This window comes from Carcharodon carcharias, chromosome 10 (genome assembly GCF_017639515.1).
Source record: "Carcharodon carcharias isolate sCarCar2 chromosome 10, sCarCar2.pri, whole genome shotgun sequence".
NCBI classification, from domain to species: domain Eukaryota; kingdom Metazoa; phylum Chordata; class Chondrichthyes; order Lamniformes; family Lamnidae; genus Carcharodon; species Carcharodon carcharias.
Window position 1 is genome coordinate 135649505 of NC_054476.1, and position 16644 is coordinate 135666148.

Consider the following 16644-nt stretch of genomic DNA (forward strand, 5'->3'; position numbering starts at 1 on the left):
GGCTATTGAAATATTCTGGCTGTCTTCTTTAACCTTGTCTGAAGACCCATGGTTATCTTGATAACCATGAGTGCAGAGGAGTGTTGTAGTTTGGACCATCTGAAACCAGGGGTCTCACTGAAGCATTTCAGAATCTTAAAGCCATTCCATTGCCTGGATCACTTGGTAGGTGCTTCATAGTATAGGAGCAAGGGTATACATAGTGCAACATGCTTTATAATACTGAGGAAAGCATCAATTTGCAGAACATTTAAAAGCTATACTTCCACAAGAAAGAGCACAATATCAGCTTCTGATCCATTGATGCCCCTCCTTTTCACTCTCCACCTATTACCCCTCTGTAAACTGTAAAACTGGCCTGTTGTTTACAACCACCAACTTGAAGCCAAGCATTCACTCAGTAAAGTTTGGCATGCAAAATCTCTTCTTTTGAATAAGAACATTTATGCACTAAATCTTAACATGATTATTTGCTTTGGACTAAGATGGATTTCGAGGTTGAGCAGATTTCTTCATGTGGATGGTAAAAGAACCCCCAGACAGGTCAACTTGATCCAATTCAGTGCAGATGTAAACTTCATTCACATGGAGAAAAGTTTAACAATTTTTTGAAAAGTTGCAGCTTTCATACTAATTTTATTAAGTCTCTGGACTTTCCTTTCTTGACGTCTATTTCAGATCCCTTCAATGTACCATTGATTCTGCCACTCACTATTTTTAATGCCTCAATTTCTTGTTAGTAACCAGGCCAGGTGAGGATGAGGAGCACAACGGTGAGATTCAAAACCCTTGCAAAATAACACTGCATGTCATTATTTGCATGGCTTTGCTCCAACACTACCATCTTTGGACTGTTCTGGGTACAAGGATGACTGCCCATTCCTCTTGGCCGCTGTAGCAGTGATGCTGCCTCACGGTTTGTGGAAAGGATGTGGTCCCTCACAGAAGCTGGTGGCTGGGCTAATGCTTTACAACAAGCTGTGGCATCATTTTACTTAGAGGCAGCACTGATGTCTTTATCTCTTGTTTGCTCTTAGAAAGCTAACCTTTCTGCTAACTGTAAGGATCTACATATGCCTGTCTGTCTTCCTCAGGAACAGTATGGCACATATGCTGACTATAGAGGAAACGCAGTTGGGAATGTGTGCCAATGTCGGAGGTACTTAATGAAAAATGTATTTAATGTTGCCTTGTGCTAGCCTCCTCTGGCATGCACTCCTTCTCAAGGGTACTGCTTTGCTTCTATCTCAATGGGCTCCATCGCCCAAGCGTGTGACTGTCAAATTTTCTCAAGCTGCTGAATGAAGGAGGGTAATAACCTTTATGCACAAACAATCTGGAAACCTTTGCACAGTTCTGGCCATGGATGATGCCCCTACTTGCAAGAATTCAGAGCTCTATCATCAAGCCACTTATCATCTCGATGACTGCACAGGAATATTACCTTCAGGAATACCAATTGTTACATCCTGCACATGGGCACTAGTAATAAATTAGCGGCCTCAGGAGAATAGTTGGACTTGCAGCAAAGAGACCTTGGCAACTGAATTCCCTCCCTCAAACCAGACTACATGGCTTCCTGCAATCTAATAATCAAAGCAGCCAGACTAATTGGTCAGGGGCTCCGGCTCCACATGTTACAGTCTCCCCCCCCACCCCCCCCCCCACCCAACCCCCGGGATTGATGATGCTCCATTGTAATGGCCAGTTGGCCTCTATTGGTGAATGCTAGGGTCATGTATTCCTGCACAGCACATAGACATTCACAAGCTACTCTTCATAAAGCATCCTCTGTTCCAAGGGATTCATTATTAAGTAATACAGGAGTGACAACAGATGTAAAGAACTTCCTGCCCTCCCTGTTGACTACATTGGATGACTTGTTATACACTTCACCAGAGACCCTACAGTGTTCTTGGGAAAGCGGAGCACTCCTGCTTTGAGGAATACATAAAGTGAACAGCGTGACTAAGAGAGACGATTGCTGCTGTTTAGAAAGCTTCTTGTGCCAGTCATGGATTGTCTTTATCTGCTGAGGGAGCACATGGATACATAATGTCTGGTTGGGACCATAGAAATGCTTGATCTCTTCTATCCAGATTATGAACCTTCTGCGGCAGGATATTTTGCTTCGTATATTCTGATCAGATCAGACATTTTGTCCTCGATGACAATGCCAGGATGAAAGATTATTTTACAAAAACAGACCAGAGCAATTTATTTGGTGATCAGCCAAATGGAGGAAAGGGCGGAGACAGCGGGACACTTTCTATCTCCCTGGAGGATAACATTTATTGAAAGCACTTACTTAATGAGAAGTTGCCAGACCAGGTCCTGAGTGGCAGCGTCCAGTTCTTCAGTTCACCCAGTTTAACTACATTGTCAGGTCACTGTGGTGAGACAGAGTTCCATGAGCACCGAGATGTGCACTTGCATAAAAAGTAAATGCAATTTAAAGGACTCTTAAGAATTTCAGTGGGCTGTGTTATTTTGGGTTCAGGAGATGATTACAGTATTGCTGCTTTAACTCCTCGTGTAGAATTTCTTTCTTCCAATAAACGATTCATAATTTGGCCTTAAATTCCTGGTCTGTCAGCATGTTGTTTTTCTGACTAATAGAGAGAGTATAAATTCAGCACCGAGTCACTCACTGGGAGGAGCTTCATTTGGAGGGATGAACGAGGGTCGGAGAGTCGATGATACAATCTCTTTAGGCCCACATCTGACCTATGCTCCTTTGGAGTGCGATTCCTTTGTTGGAAGCACTAAATCTACTCTTAGGGGGTTTAAAATATTGGCATCCTATACTCTATTCAATGGAATGAAGCAGTAAAAGTTTAGGCTGTTAAAATGTCAAGTATGTGACATCCCACTCATCATGGCCGTAAGGTTACTTTGCAGGTTGTTACAGATTTAAGCCTATTTATGAAAATCACAGTCACAGAATTGTGACCGCACAGAAGGTGGCCATTTGGCCCTTTGTGTCTGCACCAGCTCTCCAACTAGCACCAGTCCCCTGCCTTCTCCCTATAACCCTGCATATTCTTCACATTCAGATAACAATCTAATTCCCTCTTGAATTCCTTAATTGAACCTACCTCCACCACACTATCAGGCAGTGCATTCCAAACCCTAACCACTCGCTACAGTGAAAAGTTTTTCCTCATATCACTTTTGCTTCTTTTGCTAATTGCTCTCAATCTGTGCCCTCTCATTCTCGATCCTTTCATGAGTGGGAAAAATTTCTCCCTATCTGCCAGACCCCTCATGATTTTGAATACCACTATCAAATCGCCTCTCAATCTTCTCTTCAAGGGCAACTGTTCCAACATCTCCAATCTATCTTTACAACTGCAGTTTCTCATCCCTGGAATCATTCTCGTGAACAACCTCCACACACTCTCTAATGCCTTTAGTGAAATTGCCTTTTGTGCTGAGCACTGATGGGCATGTTGATGACAGTCAGAACCACACAAACAAGCTTCTAATCCACAGAGGAATTTCAAGCCAAAGAGTCTCACCCTCCACTTTTGGCAGTGGCCATGAATTCCTTTGGAGAAATTATTAACAGCAATTGAGTTAAGTTTAGGGCCATTGTGCTGCCCACTACTGCTGGCTAAAATGCATTGGGGCATTGGTAGTGTTTGAGAGAGGAAGATTAAAACATGACTGGTTCTGCTCCTGAAAGGAGCCAAGGGTAGCAGTTATAATTGATGCTGTTCTCCTATGAATGCTCAATGCACTTTATGATATTGCTCTCTGCTTAGTGATATTCTGCGGTTAATGTAGCATTAAAATAAAGCAGAATAATTCCATACAAGTGTGTTGTCTTTATGAGAATGTCAATTGTAATTTCCACTCTATAGTATGGCGATTGAGCATTGACGGAAAAGCTGAAAGCTCATATCTTGGCCATCCCGCTTCAATAATATCATTGATGTGTTTACAGGCCATTGACAGTAATAACATCTTGAAAGAGAAAATGAAAATGAAGCAGTCAATAGAAGGTAATTTTTGAAGTAACTTAAGTTTTACTTGAAGAAACTTTCATAGAGCTCCAAGATCAACTCTTCATTTCTCTGATTGCTTTATCACCTTTTAGATTTGTTGGACAAACTTGGTAAACGGGAAAAGGATGTTTCTTCAATGTCATCACAGATTGAGTTATTAAAGACCCAGATTGTCGGTAAGTCAGATGAAGACAACTGCCATTTTGAATCATGCTAATGAAACAAAAATACAGGCACATTTTCTATGTTATGTAAAGGTTTATGAAAAAGAAGAGAACAACCTTGTGATGGATACTTATTGTTTTCATAAACAGAGAAATTTGTTCCTCTGTCCTTTTTATCATTACCTTCTATATATAAAGTGCTACAATGTAATTAATGAAAATGAAGAGAAAGAAAATATTATTAAGGACTTGTTAACTACTTCTTAATGTCTTGAATATGCTTGCTGAACTCGTTTGGGTAGAAGCAGCCAGTTTGTTCCTCAAGGCAGAATAAATTTGAAGTATTCTGACTAAAATCCTTTCATAGTCCCGCTCTTCCATATCTCTGTAACCTCCTTCAGCCCTACAACCTCCTGAGATCTCTGTGTCCCTCCACATCTGGCCTCTTGTGCTCCCCACATTTCTTTTGCCCACCATTGATGACCGTGCCTTCAGCTGTTTAGGCTCTATGCTCTTGAATTCACCTGGAATTCACTGCCCAATGCCCTTCACTTTTCCACCTTTCTCTCACTTCCTTTAGGATGTTGCTTGAAAAAGTATCTCTTTGACCAATGTTCAGGTCACATGTTCTAATGTCACCTTTTTTTGACTAGGTGTCAATTGTTGTCAGATTATGCTCCTGCAAAGCACCGTGGGACATTTTAATACATTAAAGACATGATATAAAATGCAAGTTGTTGTTGTTTGGGTTGAGGTACCAGAGGATTATTGTCAGCTGCATAACACGAATTACTGGTGCGTTTTGGTCATTTCCCTTAACATATCCCACTATACGTGTTTGAATTCTTCTGTCTACCAATCCTGAACAAGTTGTTGCACTAAATCAAAGGTGCAAAATATATCCTCTCCACATACTACTGTGATTTATATAGAGCTTATAGTGCTTGAGAGTGAGCTAGTGGATGTAGAAATAGGGAAAAGAGGGAAAAGAACAGAGGATGAGGAGAGCACATACTGTTTGTTTATGTCGCTCAAACCCTTGCTTATAATTAGTTTATAACACATCTGAGTTTCACACAGTAGATTTGATTGGTTGTGTAGATCACCAGATATAGAACTTCCTGTAATGTTATTCCATGAAGTTAATAACCGCATCTTTTTGCTTCCATAGCTCTAGAACACAAGTCAAAATCTTCCGAGAAAAAGGCTGATGCAACGACAAAGGAGAAAGCTAAGCTGGAAATGGAACTAGAGGCCCTGACCCGTAAATCTCATGATGCCTCAGGACAGCTGGTCCTCATTAGTCAAGAGCTGCTGAAAAAGGAACGGTGAGAGTTCTTAGTCATAAGCCGTGGAGACGCCATCGTTAAGATCCGTACATAGGGGTGGGGGAGGGAAAACAGCTAACTATTCAAAGACAATGCCAAAGAGATATGAATAAAATTGAGGCTGGAGGGGCAGACAGCTGTGAGAACCTTTACAAACATGATTGAGTAACCAGCAAAGGAAAAATACATCTGTATAAATACTTGTAGCCCCTGCCGATTACTCAGCAAGGAATTCACACCAGATTTGGAAAATTGTCTTGTATGGATTTTGTCACTGAGACAACTTGTTTTGGTAGGATATAAATAAATACTAAATCTTTGGATTTTATTGAGCAATTTGTATCAACGAAGATGTGAAATACTGAAATAGGCTGAATAATATTACTTTAGCTCAAAGCACCGTAGTAAGCTTCAGGCATCTTAAATGAAAATTTAAAATGATCATTCAAGTATTCCCCTACCCCACAGAGCACTTTGGCTTAAAAGTCTTCCCTCCCTCCCCCACCCCCCCCAAAATTGACCTGCTCCCCTGTCTTCTTTCCCTTTCAACTCCAGCTCTTGCCCCCATCATAGGGCTATGGATTGATACTTCTTTTCCCCTGATGAGCAGGGAAATTGTCCCTTGCTTACTGTCCCCACCACCTTAGAACATCAAGAAGGGCCCTGGGATATTTCCAGCCCCCCATTCAGCCACCAGTTATTCAACATCCCCACCTCCCTCTGTCCTATTCTTTTGCTCTCCTTCCCACCCAGTCAGCCCAACATCTTCCCCCATTCCTTTGCACTTCCCCTCTCTCCCTCTCCAATTCTCCATTCCTCCTCCTCATGCTGTTCTCCCCTGTCCTCACTCCCCCTTCCCACTTCCTTCTCCACCATCTCCCTCCCTTTTTCTCTCCCCCACTTTTTTCACTCCTCTCTCTACTTCCCACTTCCTCCTTCCCACCTCTTCCTACGCCTGTTCTCTCTCTCTCCCTGACCACTGCCTCCACACATTAGGCTCCATCTATTGTTACAGATAGACCTGAAACTTATAAGCAGTTTCAACTTCCCTCTGATTGATCGGAATGATTTATAGGTAGCTCCTACTACCTGACTGTATATATTTGAAGCAGAGACCTGAAAGGCAAAGGCTAGGTTAATAGTTAAACATCACAACTGTGCTGTAGGCCCAACAATACAATTTATAATGCCACAGGATGTCCAGTAGTGTTCATGCTGTTTGTAAATCTGTGACTATTTTGCATTGTGAGTAATAGGAAAGCATGTGCTACTGACAGCAGCAACATTCAGCTCTGCCCTTTCAAAACATTGCAACCTGCAAATACACCTGGTGCTCTGGTATCCAGTGTGGTTGCCTGCATTGAATAGAAAAGTCAGATTTGATCATTCTATGTTAATAGCAAGTTGAATGCAGTAGAGCTAATCTTTTTGATACATTAATCCGTTATTGGACTAGTAATCCAGAAGCTCAGGCTAATGTTCTGGGTCACGGGTTCAAATCCCACCATGGAGCTGGTGGAATTTGAATTCAACATATAAATCTGAAATATAAAGCTAGTCTCAGTAATGGTGACCATGACGACTATCATCATTTTTAAAAAATTCATTCAAGGGATGTGGGCTTCGCTGGCTGGGCCATTATTTTTATTGCCTGTCCCTAATTGACCTTGAGGGTGCTGGTGAGCTGCCTTCTTGAGCCGCTGCAGTCCATGTGGTGTAGGTACACCCACAGTGCTATTAAGAAGGGAGTTCCAGGAATTTGACCCAGTGACGGTGAAGGAACGACGATATATTTCCAAGTCAGGATGGTGAGTTACTTGGAGGGGAACCTCCAGGTGTGGTGTTTCTATCTATCTGCTGGTCTTGTTCTTCTGGTTAGTAATGGCCGTGGGTTTGAAAGGTGCTGCATAAGGAGCCTTAGTGAGTTCCTGCAGTGCATCTTGTAGACGGTACACACTGCTGCAACTGTGCGTCAGTGGTGGAGGGAGTGAATGTTTTTGGATGTGGTGCCAATCAAGCAGGCTGCTTTGTCCTGGATGGTGTCAAGCTTCTTGAGTGTTGTAGGAGCTGCACTCATCCAGGCAAGTGGGGAGTATTCCATCACACTCATGACTTGTGCCTTGTAGATGGTGAACAGGCTTTGGGGAGTCGGAAGTGAGTTACTCCTCACACGATTCCTAGCCTCTGACCTGTTCTTGTAGCTACAGTATTTATGTGGCTAGTCCAGTTCAGTTTCTGGTCAATGGTAACCCCCCCAGGATAGTGGGGGAATTCAGTGATGGTAATGCCATTGAACATCAAGGGGTAAGGGTTGGATTTTCTCTTGTCGGAGATGGTCATTGCCTGACACTTGTGTGGTGCAAATGTTACTTGCCACTTGTCAGCCCAAGTCTGGATATTGTCCAAGTCTTACTGCATTTGGACATGGACTACTTCAGTATCTGAGGAGTCATGAATGGTGCTGAACATTGTGCAATCATCAGTGAACATCCCTACTTCTGACCTTATATGGAAGGAAGATCATTGATGAAGCAGCTGAAGATGGTTGGGTCTAGGACGATACCCTGGGGAACCCCTGCAGCGATGTCCTCGAGCTGAGCTGACTGACCTCCAGCAACCACAAACATCTTGCTTTGTGCTAGGTATGACTCCAACCAGCGGAGAGTTCCCCCCCTGATTCCCATTGACTCATTTTTCTAGGGCTTATTGGTGCCACAGTCGGTCAAATACAGCCTTGATGTCAAGGGCAGTCACTCTCAACTCACTTCTGGAGTTCAGCTCTTTTGTCCATGTTTGAACCAAGGCTGTAATGGGGTCAGGAGCTGAGTGGCCCTGGTGGAACCCAAACTGGGCATCAGTGAGCAGATTGTTGCTGAGCAAGTGCCACTTGATAGCACTGATGATTACTTTACTGATGATTGAGATTACACTGATAGGGTGGTAATCGGCCGAATTGGATTTGTCCTGCATTTTTTTGGGTACAGGACATACCTGGGAAATTTTCCACATAGCGGGTAGATTTATTTATTCATTCATGGGATGTAGGCATCACTGGCCAGCATTTATTGCCCATCCCTAATTGCCCGAGGGCATTTAAGAGTAAACCATTGCCTCCCCAATGTTGTAGCTGTACTGGAACAGCTTGGCTAGGGGCGTGGCAAGTTCTGGAGCACAAGTCTTCAGCTCTATTGCCGGAATATTGTCAGGGCCCATAGCCTTTGCCGTATCCAGTGCTTTCATGCATTTCTTAATATCACATGGAGCGAATCGAATTGGCTGAAGACTGGCATCTGTGATGTTGGGGACCTCCGTAAGAGGCCGAGATGGCTCACCTACTCGGCACTTCTGGCTGAAGATTGTTGCGAATGCTTCAGCCTTATCTTTTGCACTGATGTGCTGGGCTCCTCCATCATTGAGAATGGGAATATTTGTGGAGCCCTCTCCTCCAGTGAGTTGTTTAATTGTCCACCATCATTCACAACTGGATGTGGCAGGACTGCAGAGCTTAGAAACGATCTGTTGGTTGTGGGATCACTTGGCTCTGTCTATCAGTTGCTGCTTATGCTGTTTCGCATGCAAGTAATCCTGTGTTACAGCTTCACCAGGTTGACACCTCATTTTTAGGTATCCCTGTTGCTGCTTCTGGCATACCCTCGTGCACTCTTCATTGAACCAGGGTTGATCCTCTGGCTTGATGGTAATGGTGGAGTGGGGGATATGCCTAGCCATGAGGTTACAGATTGTGTTCAAGTACAATTCTGCTGCTGCTGATGGCCCACAGTGCCTCATGGATGCCCAGTCTTGAGTTGCTAGATCCGTTCAAAATCTATTCCATTTAGCATGGTGATAGTGCCACACAACATAATGGAGGGTATCCTCAATGTGAAGGTGGGACTTCGTCTCTACAATGACTGTGCAGTGATCACATCTACCAATACTGTGATGGACAGATACATCTGTGGCAGGCAAGTTGGTGAGGAGGAGGTCAAGTATGTTTTTTCCCTCTTGTTGGTTGCCTCACCACCTGACGCAGACCCAGTTTAGCAGCTATGCCCTTTAGGACTTGGCCAGCTTGGGCAATAGTGGTGCCACCGAGCCAGTCTTGGTGATGGACATTGAAGTCTCCCACCTAGAGTACATTCTGCACCAATGCCACCCTCGGTGCTTCCTTCAAGTGATATTCAACATGGAGGAGCAGTGGTTCATCAGCTGAGGGAGGGTGGTACTTGGTAACCAACAGGAGGTTTCCTTGCCCAAGTTTGACCTGATGCCATGAGAGTTCAGGGGGTCTGGAGTCGATGTTGAGGACTCCCAGGGAAACTCCCGCCCAGCTGTATACCACTGTGCCGCCGCCACCTGCTCTGGGTTTGTCCTGCTGGTGGGACAGGACATACCCAGAGATGGTGATGTTGATGTCTGGGACATTATCTGTAAGATATGATTCCGTGAGGATGACTATGTCAGGCTGTTGCTTGACTAGTCTGTGAGACAGCTCTCCCAATTTTGGCACTAGCCCCCAGATGTTAGTAAGGGGGACTTTGCAGGGTCGACAGGGCTGAGTTTGCCGTTGTCGTTTCCGGTGCCTAGGTCGATGCTGGGTGGTCCATCCGGTTTCATTCCTTTTTTGTGACTCTGTAGCGGTTTGTTACAACTGAGTGGCTTGCTAGGCCATATCAGAGGGCATTTAAGAGTCAACCACATTGCTGCGGGTCTGGAGTCACATGTAGGCCAGACCAGGTAAGGACGACAGATTTCCCTCCCTGAAGGACATCAGTGAACCGGATTTGTTTTTATAACAATCGACAATGGTTTCATGGTCATCATGAGCCTTTTAGGGCAGAATTTTCTGGCTGACATGCGGGATGCTTGCCCGCCATTAATTGAAGGCCTCGTTAAGGTCCTTAACTTGCCAATTCTCCAGGATTTTGAGGGGCCTGTGTGAACTTCAGGTTAGTGCACGGCCCAACAGGCAGGCGGGTAGGAGATTTTTTAATAAAAGTCATACACTGGCGGGATATGTGGACTCAGAGGGGTTGTTCATGCTTTCCACAAAGTTTTAATTGCAGAAAGTGTTTTAAAGTTTCCTGTTTGATTGTTAGCAGTTCACATTGATTTCCAAGAGCTTTTTGTGTACTTTGAAACCAGTCTGCAGACAGTAATTTTCTCAGGCCTGCAGCTTTCCGGAGGCCTCCATTTAGCCTGGGGGTATCGGTTCTGACATCTCCTCTGGAGGCAGTTCCTCTGAGGAGGAAGGGAGGGATAGAATAAGGAGGAGGCCAGGAGTGGACAATCAGCCTCCAGGGGAGCCACCTTTGGGAGGCCAGGCGCAGGCACAAGGAGTGCAGGGCCAAGAGGTAGTCCAAGGCGGAAGGGGCCACAGAAGACGCCACTATCCTGCTGCCAGGGTATACAGGCGGCGAAGCAGCTACCTCAATATGACTGAGGTGCAGTGCTGAAGGAGGCTCTGCCTCTCAAGGGAGACAGTCAACTATACCTGTCAGATGATTGGGCCTGAGATCTCTGCTAACTGTGTGGGTGGATACCCCATGCCAGTGGCTCTGAAGGTCACAGTTGCCTTCCACTTCTATGCCTCTTGCTCCTTCCAGGGCTCAGTGGGTGATCTTTGCGGTGTGTCCCAATCAGCTGTCCACACTTGTGTCAAGCGGGTTACAGATGGTCTGTTCAGTCGGGTATTGACCTTCACCCACTTCCGCTGCGACCAGGTAAGTCAGGCACAGCGAGCCAGAGGCTTCACGGCCATTGCTGGCTTCCCCTGTGTCCAGGGTGCAATAGACTGCACACACGTGGCCATTAAGGCTTTGGGAGGACAGGCACAGGCACAACGGGCGCAGGGCCAAGAGGTTGTGCAAGGCGGAAGGGGCCGCAGAAGACGCCACTATCCTGCTGCCAGGGTATACAGGCAGCGAAGCAGCTACATCAATATGACTGAGGTGCAGGTGCTGGTGAGCCCGGTGCCTTCATCAACAGGAAGGGCTTCCACTCCATGGACATGCAGATAGTGTGTGATCACAGGATGCAGATTCTGCAAATTTTTGCAAGGTACCCAGGCAGCTCCCATGATGCCTGCATCCTCAGACACTCCCAGGTGCCGGGGCTCTTCAGTGCTCCGGCTCGGCTGGATGGATGTCTGCTAGCTGACAAGGGCTATCCCCTCAGAAGTTGGCTCATGAAGGCCTCTCCGCCTTCCAAGAACAGAAGCTGAGCAGCGCTACAATAGGAGCCACGGCACCACAAAGGCTGTGGTGGAGAGAACCATCGATCTTCTCAAGATGCGCTTCCGCTGCCTGCACCGCTCAGGGGGTGCACTCCAGTACCCCCCCAGATCGCGTCTCTCTGATAGTGGTAGCATGCTGGACTCTGCACAATCTTGCACTGGAAAGGGGGAATGCAGTTGACGGTGAAGACCTTGACACCCTGGATGAGGCTGCACATGATGAATCCAGCAGTGGCTTAGAGGATGAGGAAGCACAGGGCGATGATGAAGGGCAGCACGCTGACCCGCTACTACACCAAGGAGGCAGAGTCACCCTGGACAATTTAATCCAACGAACCTTCAGCTAGCTCCACACACATGGATCAGCAGGAACAGCATTGCCTGGCGCTTCCACACATGGTACTTAGGTGCTATGTTTTCCATCTTATCAGCTGCAACCAAGGGCTTAGTACAGAAACATCAATGTCCACTCAAACACTCATGAAAAAGAAAAGTGCAGCACAAAGGAAACACCCTCAGCCATGGTCAGAAAAGTGGACTTTATCATGTCCAAAATATAACAGAGACTTTTCCATTGCAAGCATAATATTTTGTTCCCTATTCTAAGGCCAACACAAAATCACCAGTGACATACCTGATGAGTGTCTAACGTGCCTTATGCTTACATTTGTGGGTGCTACGTCTTGGTGCCGCCCCATCGCTCAGAGTGGCTTGTGAGACAGCCTGCTGACTCTGCTGTCCTGTTGGCCTCGATGACCTTGGCGACCGTCCTCTGGTCCGTGGAGCCTGTGCTGGCCCCGCCTGGGAGGGAGTGGCCAGTTCCAGAACTGGCACCTCCCCAGTTGTCGCAGCCTCAACAGATGCAACGGTCACTGGCAGAGGGGCGGAGGAACTGCTGCCCTCATCGGGAGCGCCCTGAGAGGAGCTCGCAGTGATGACAGGCAGCTGCTGCACTGACGTGAGGTCACTTTGGACCTCCATGTTCACCACAGATGTGTGGGCACAAAACACCAATGCTTGGTGCCCACAACATCTCCCACATTGGGAATGACCACCCGTGGCCTGTACTGCTGAGGGCTTGCAGGTCAGAGCATAACCCAGTTAGAAGATTTTCCATCCAATCGAACCCTCTCTCCATGAGAGTCGCCAATCTCTCCAGTGGTGGAAGCCTGAAGCTCTGCCCTGAGGTTCATGCCTTCATGTGCACTCTGCCTGGACTCCTCAGTCGCAGAGACCAACTGAAGCATACCCTCTTGCAACCCTGCCAGATGCAAACGCGATTCCTGCCGCTTGTCCTGCAGCTGATGCATTGGTGACAACTCCAGAGGCACGTCAACAGTGCCGGACTCAGCACGTGCCTGGTCCCCTGCAGCCCTCCGGCTGCTGGCGCCATCGGCACTCTCTGTCCCTACCATCTCCTCCAGCGATTGTGAAGTGCCCTCTCCACTGTGACCCGGGACACTAGCTGACGGTAAATTCCCCACTGAGGTGTTTGTGGCTGCGCTGGTGCCTGGCTCGCTGAAAGGATGTGCCGCAAGTTGCACATCTTCGGCCTCAGGTGTGGAGGGGGTGCTGCGGTGCCTATGGGCACGGCCATGCGGTGGTGATACTGAAATTAACAATAAGGACAGTGCATCAGTTAGCGTTCAGACAGTTAAACCTTTCATCCCTTTCCCCCCCAGCCTCATAAGCCCCAGCTCACCCTTCAAGACCCTAAGGAGACGAACATTGGTGGGGTGGAAAAGAGTCAAGAGGAGGCCCAAACATTAGACGTGCATACAGACAGGCTGGTCAGATGGCCTCAGGAATGCCACACGGCATGTTATGTACCATTGGAGTGGGGAGAGTGCAGAGGTTCCTGAACAGGATGCATGCTGGCCTGGAGAGTTGGAGTTATGAGGAAACATTGCAAACACTTGTGACATTTACTGTGGAGCACAGGAGATTGACAGGTCACGTTATTGACCTTCATTCCGTTAGGAGGGGCATAGACCGGGTGGGCAGAAGACAACATTTCCCCTTGGCGCAGGGATGAGTAATGTTGTGGTATTTATTTAAGTTGAGAGCCATGAGGTTCCCAGCTGAGGTGCTGAGGACCTTTTGGACAGAGTAATGTGGGGCGCACTGGCTGAGAGGGTGATGGAGGTACTAACCCTCCTAAGATGCAGTAAGTCTTTGGCTGTGCAGCAGCGATGCCACGGCATGTTAGGCCATGGTGATAGTGGTCACAAATGGGATAAGGTGACTTTTGAAGGTGGTGGAGACAGGATTCCTCAAGGGGACGAGGGACCTTTGTGTATGACCCACACGTCAGAGTGTCTCAGTCTGTGAATGAGCAGTGTTGCAGCATTAATAATTGCAGCAGCCATCAGTGGTTTGGATGGTGGGTAGACAGAGTGAATGGGACTGTAGACCTTAAATACCTGGCCGCTGGATCCCAGCCTCACTGCCATCTGCCGCCCTGGCCTCCTCCCCAGCTCTATGGCCTGATCCTCAAATGTTGTGAGGCGCAGGAGCAGTGCGTGCCCACCTCCAGTCCTCTGGCACTCACGCTGATAATGATCACTTTTTGCCTGCAGAACAGAGAAGAGCATTTATTGGGGCTGATCGCTCATGTACTCTGCACGCGCACGCCGCACCCCAACCACAGTGGTCCATCCAAGGCCTCCAGCGGCTCCTGTCCACACTACTGGTGATCAGTCCCCAGAAGATAGTACGGCTGGTCCCAACCCCTTCCCCCAACGGCCACCTTGGACACATTCAGCGTCCATCACTTTGAATAACACACGGGTCTTAGCACCCATGGCAAGGAGGCGCAACTAGGTGCGGCACTGATGTCAGCAGGTGGCTCTTGGCCATCACGCCTTGAGGCTCCCCTTCCACCATCTCATCACCATCAATAAGACATGTGTTGGAGTTCTGAGTATGTGTCTAGCTGCCTCCCCTGCAGGCTGCCCCCACACTACTCAAATGCCACAAACACCAACATATGCTGCGGGGAGAACCCATCTTCTCCTCAGCCATTAAGGCTGATGTAAGCATGGTCACTTTCTGTTTGCCCACCCAGCATGTGCCAAATGCCCAATACAGTAACGACAGCAAGACATGGGGGGAGGGGCTCAAAGGCTAAGGCTACCTGCTGGGTCAAATGGCCAAGGCTGACATGGTACTCACCTTTCCAGAGTACAGCAAATCATTCAATCTCTTGTGGCACTGAGTGCCTGTGTGCCACACATCACCATGGGTGCTGATAGTGTCACCATCCTCCTCCCATGCCTGCTTGGTGACATGGGCCCTCCTCCTCCCATCCTCCGGATGCAACAAGTGCCGTCGGCTGGAAACCTCCTGGGAGGAGGACAGCAAGGCCTGCATCGGAGAATCGAGGGGCATAGTGGCCTCCCTGCTGGCCTCTCCTGCAGCCTGCCCCCCTCCTCCTGCTCATGCTCCTGTGGAACCACAGCTGCCCCTCTCTCTCTCCCCGAGTGGCCATGGTGCACTGCCTCAAGCAGGCTGCCTGGTCACTCTTTATACAGACTGCCACTTCCCCATTGGAACCAGCGGTCTGAACACGCCTTAATTGGCCCGCCCATGCAAAATAGCGGCACGGCCTATTTTGGCAGCGGCAATCGGCCGCCCGCCCATCAAGGGCAAAATTCTGGCCTTAATTCCAGATTTTTAATGACAGTTCCACCATCTGCCATGGTGGGATTTGAACCCGGATCCCTAGAACATTACCCTGGGTCTCTGGATTACTAGTCCAGTGACCAGCATTAGAGCCCTTTAGGGAAGGAAATCTTGCATCCTTACCTGATCTGGCCTACATGTGACTCCAGATCTACAGCAATGTGGTTGACTCTTAACTGCCCTCTGAAAGGCCTCGCAAGCCACTCATTTCAAGGGTAATTAGGGCTCGGCTGGCCTTGCCAATGACCATGAAAGAATAAAGGGAAAAAAAGATACGCTGCATCCTAGCACTATAGCTAATGGCATAGACCCAATGGTAACACATGCCTTAGGCACCCACCCATTGGGACAGCCTGAAGTAGTCTCTGATGTCCACACATTTGTCCCAGTTTCCCCTCTATCTTGTCTGCTCCAGTTACTTTACGCACCTTCTCGTTCCTTTTACTGCTGGAACACTCACTCTTGTTTGTGTCCATTAATAAATACAAGGTAGACTTGAAATCAAACATAAGCAATTGGGCAGGGATCTTGTTAATTGCTAAGAGCAATTAGCTCCTGACACACTATAAGCTGTTAATGCCAGCCAATGTGTTAAGATGAATTATAACCAATCCTTCCCAAGAAAAATTTTAAGAGTTGATAAAAAAAATATAACAAACACAAAATTACTAAACCTTAACAGCAAGGTCCTGCAATTATTAGGGTTTTTTTTGTAATGTTGGTTGAATTCTTATGGTTTCCTAACCAAAAAAATAAATAAGTTTATTGTTTATCTTATTTCATTTATTGTTCAAGGGACAATGTTGTAAACAATGAAACATGCATTTATATATCAGCTGTAATGATGAAATATGCCCTACCTTACAAAAATGAACATCAAGCCAAGTAAGGAGATAATGGCCCATAACTTCCGATCTCCCTGCGTTAGATTTCGGGGGGTACCTGAAAGATGCTCTGGGAATCCCTCTGGGAAGTTCCCAGGTAAGAGTTTGCATGGCAATTACCCAAAGTGCACACTTCCTCTGGACAATTGCTTTGCACTGGGAACCATCCAAAAATGCGGTTTAAATTGCAAACTTCAAATGCTTCTGCCAAGGTTATACCAGTAGTTACTATGACTAAGATTTTAGTGGGAGCTGGAGGTGGATGGGTTTTGGGATGGAGTTCCAGAGCTTTACGTGGGTGGGGGATAAACAAAATCACAGAATCAGTGTAGAAGAGGT

General features: G+C 47.0%; 1 protein-coding gene across 1 annotated transcript in view; it reads left to right on the forward strand.

Moving 5' to 3' along the window:
* The window catches only part of clip2 (CAP-GLY domain containing linker protein 2), a 145263-nt gene that overhangs the window by 100770 nt on the left and 27849 nt on the right, over positions 1-16644 (forward strand). Inside the window, exons 11-14 of the mRNA XM_041197310.1 lie at positions 1126-1152; positions 3950-4007; positions 4103-4186; positions 5346-5502. Of these exons, the coding sequence (XP_041053244.1) occupies positions 1126-1152; positions 3950-4007; positions 4103-4186; positions 5346-5502 (326 nt within the window). The remainder of the gene's footprint in view (positions 1-1125; positions 1153-3949; positions 4008-4102; positions 4187-5345; positions 5503-16644) is intronic.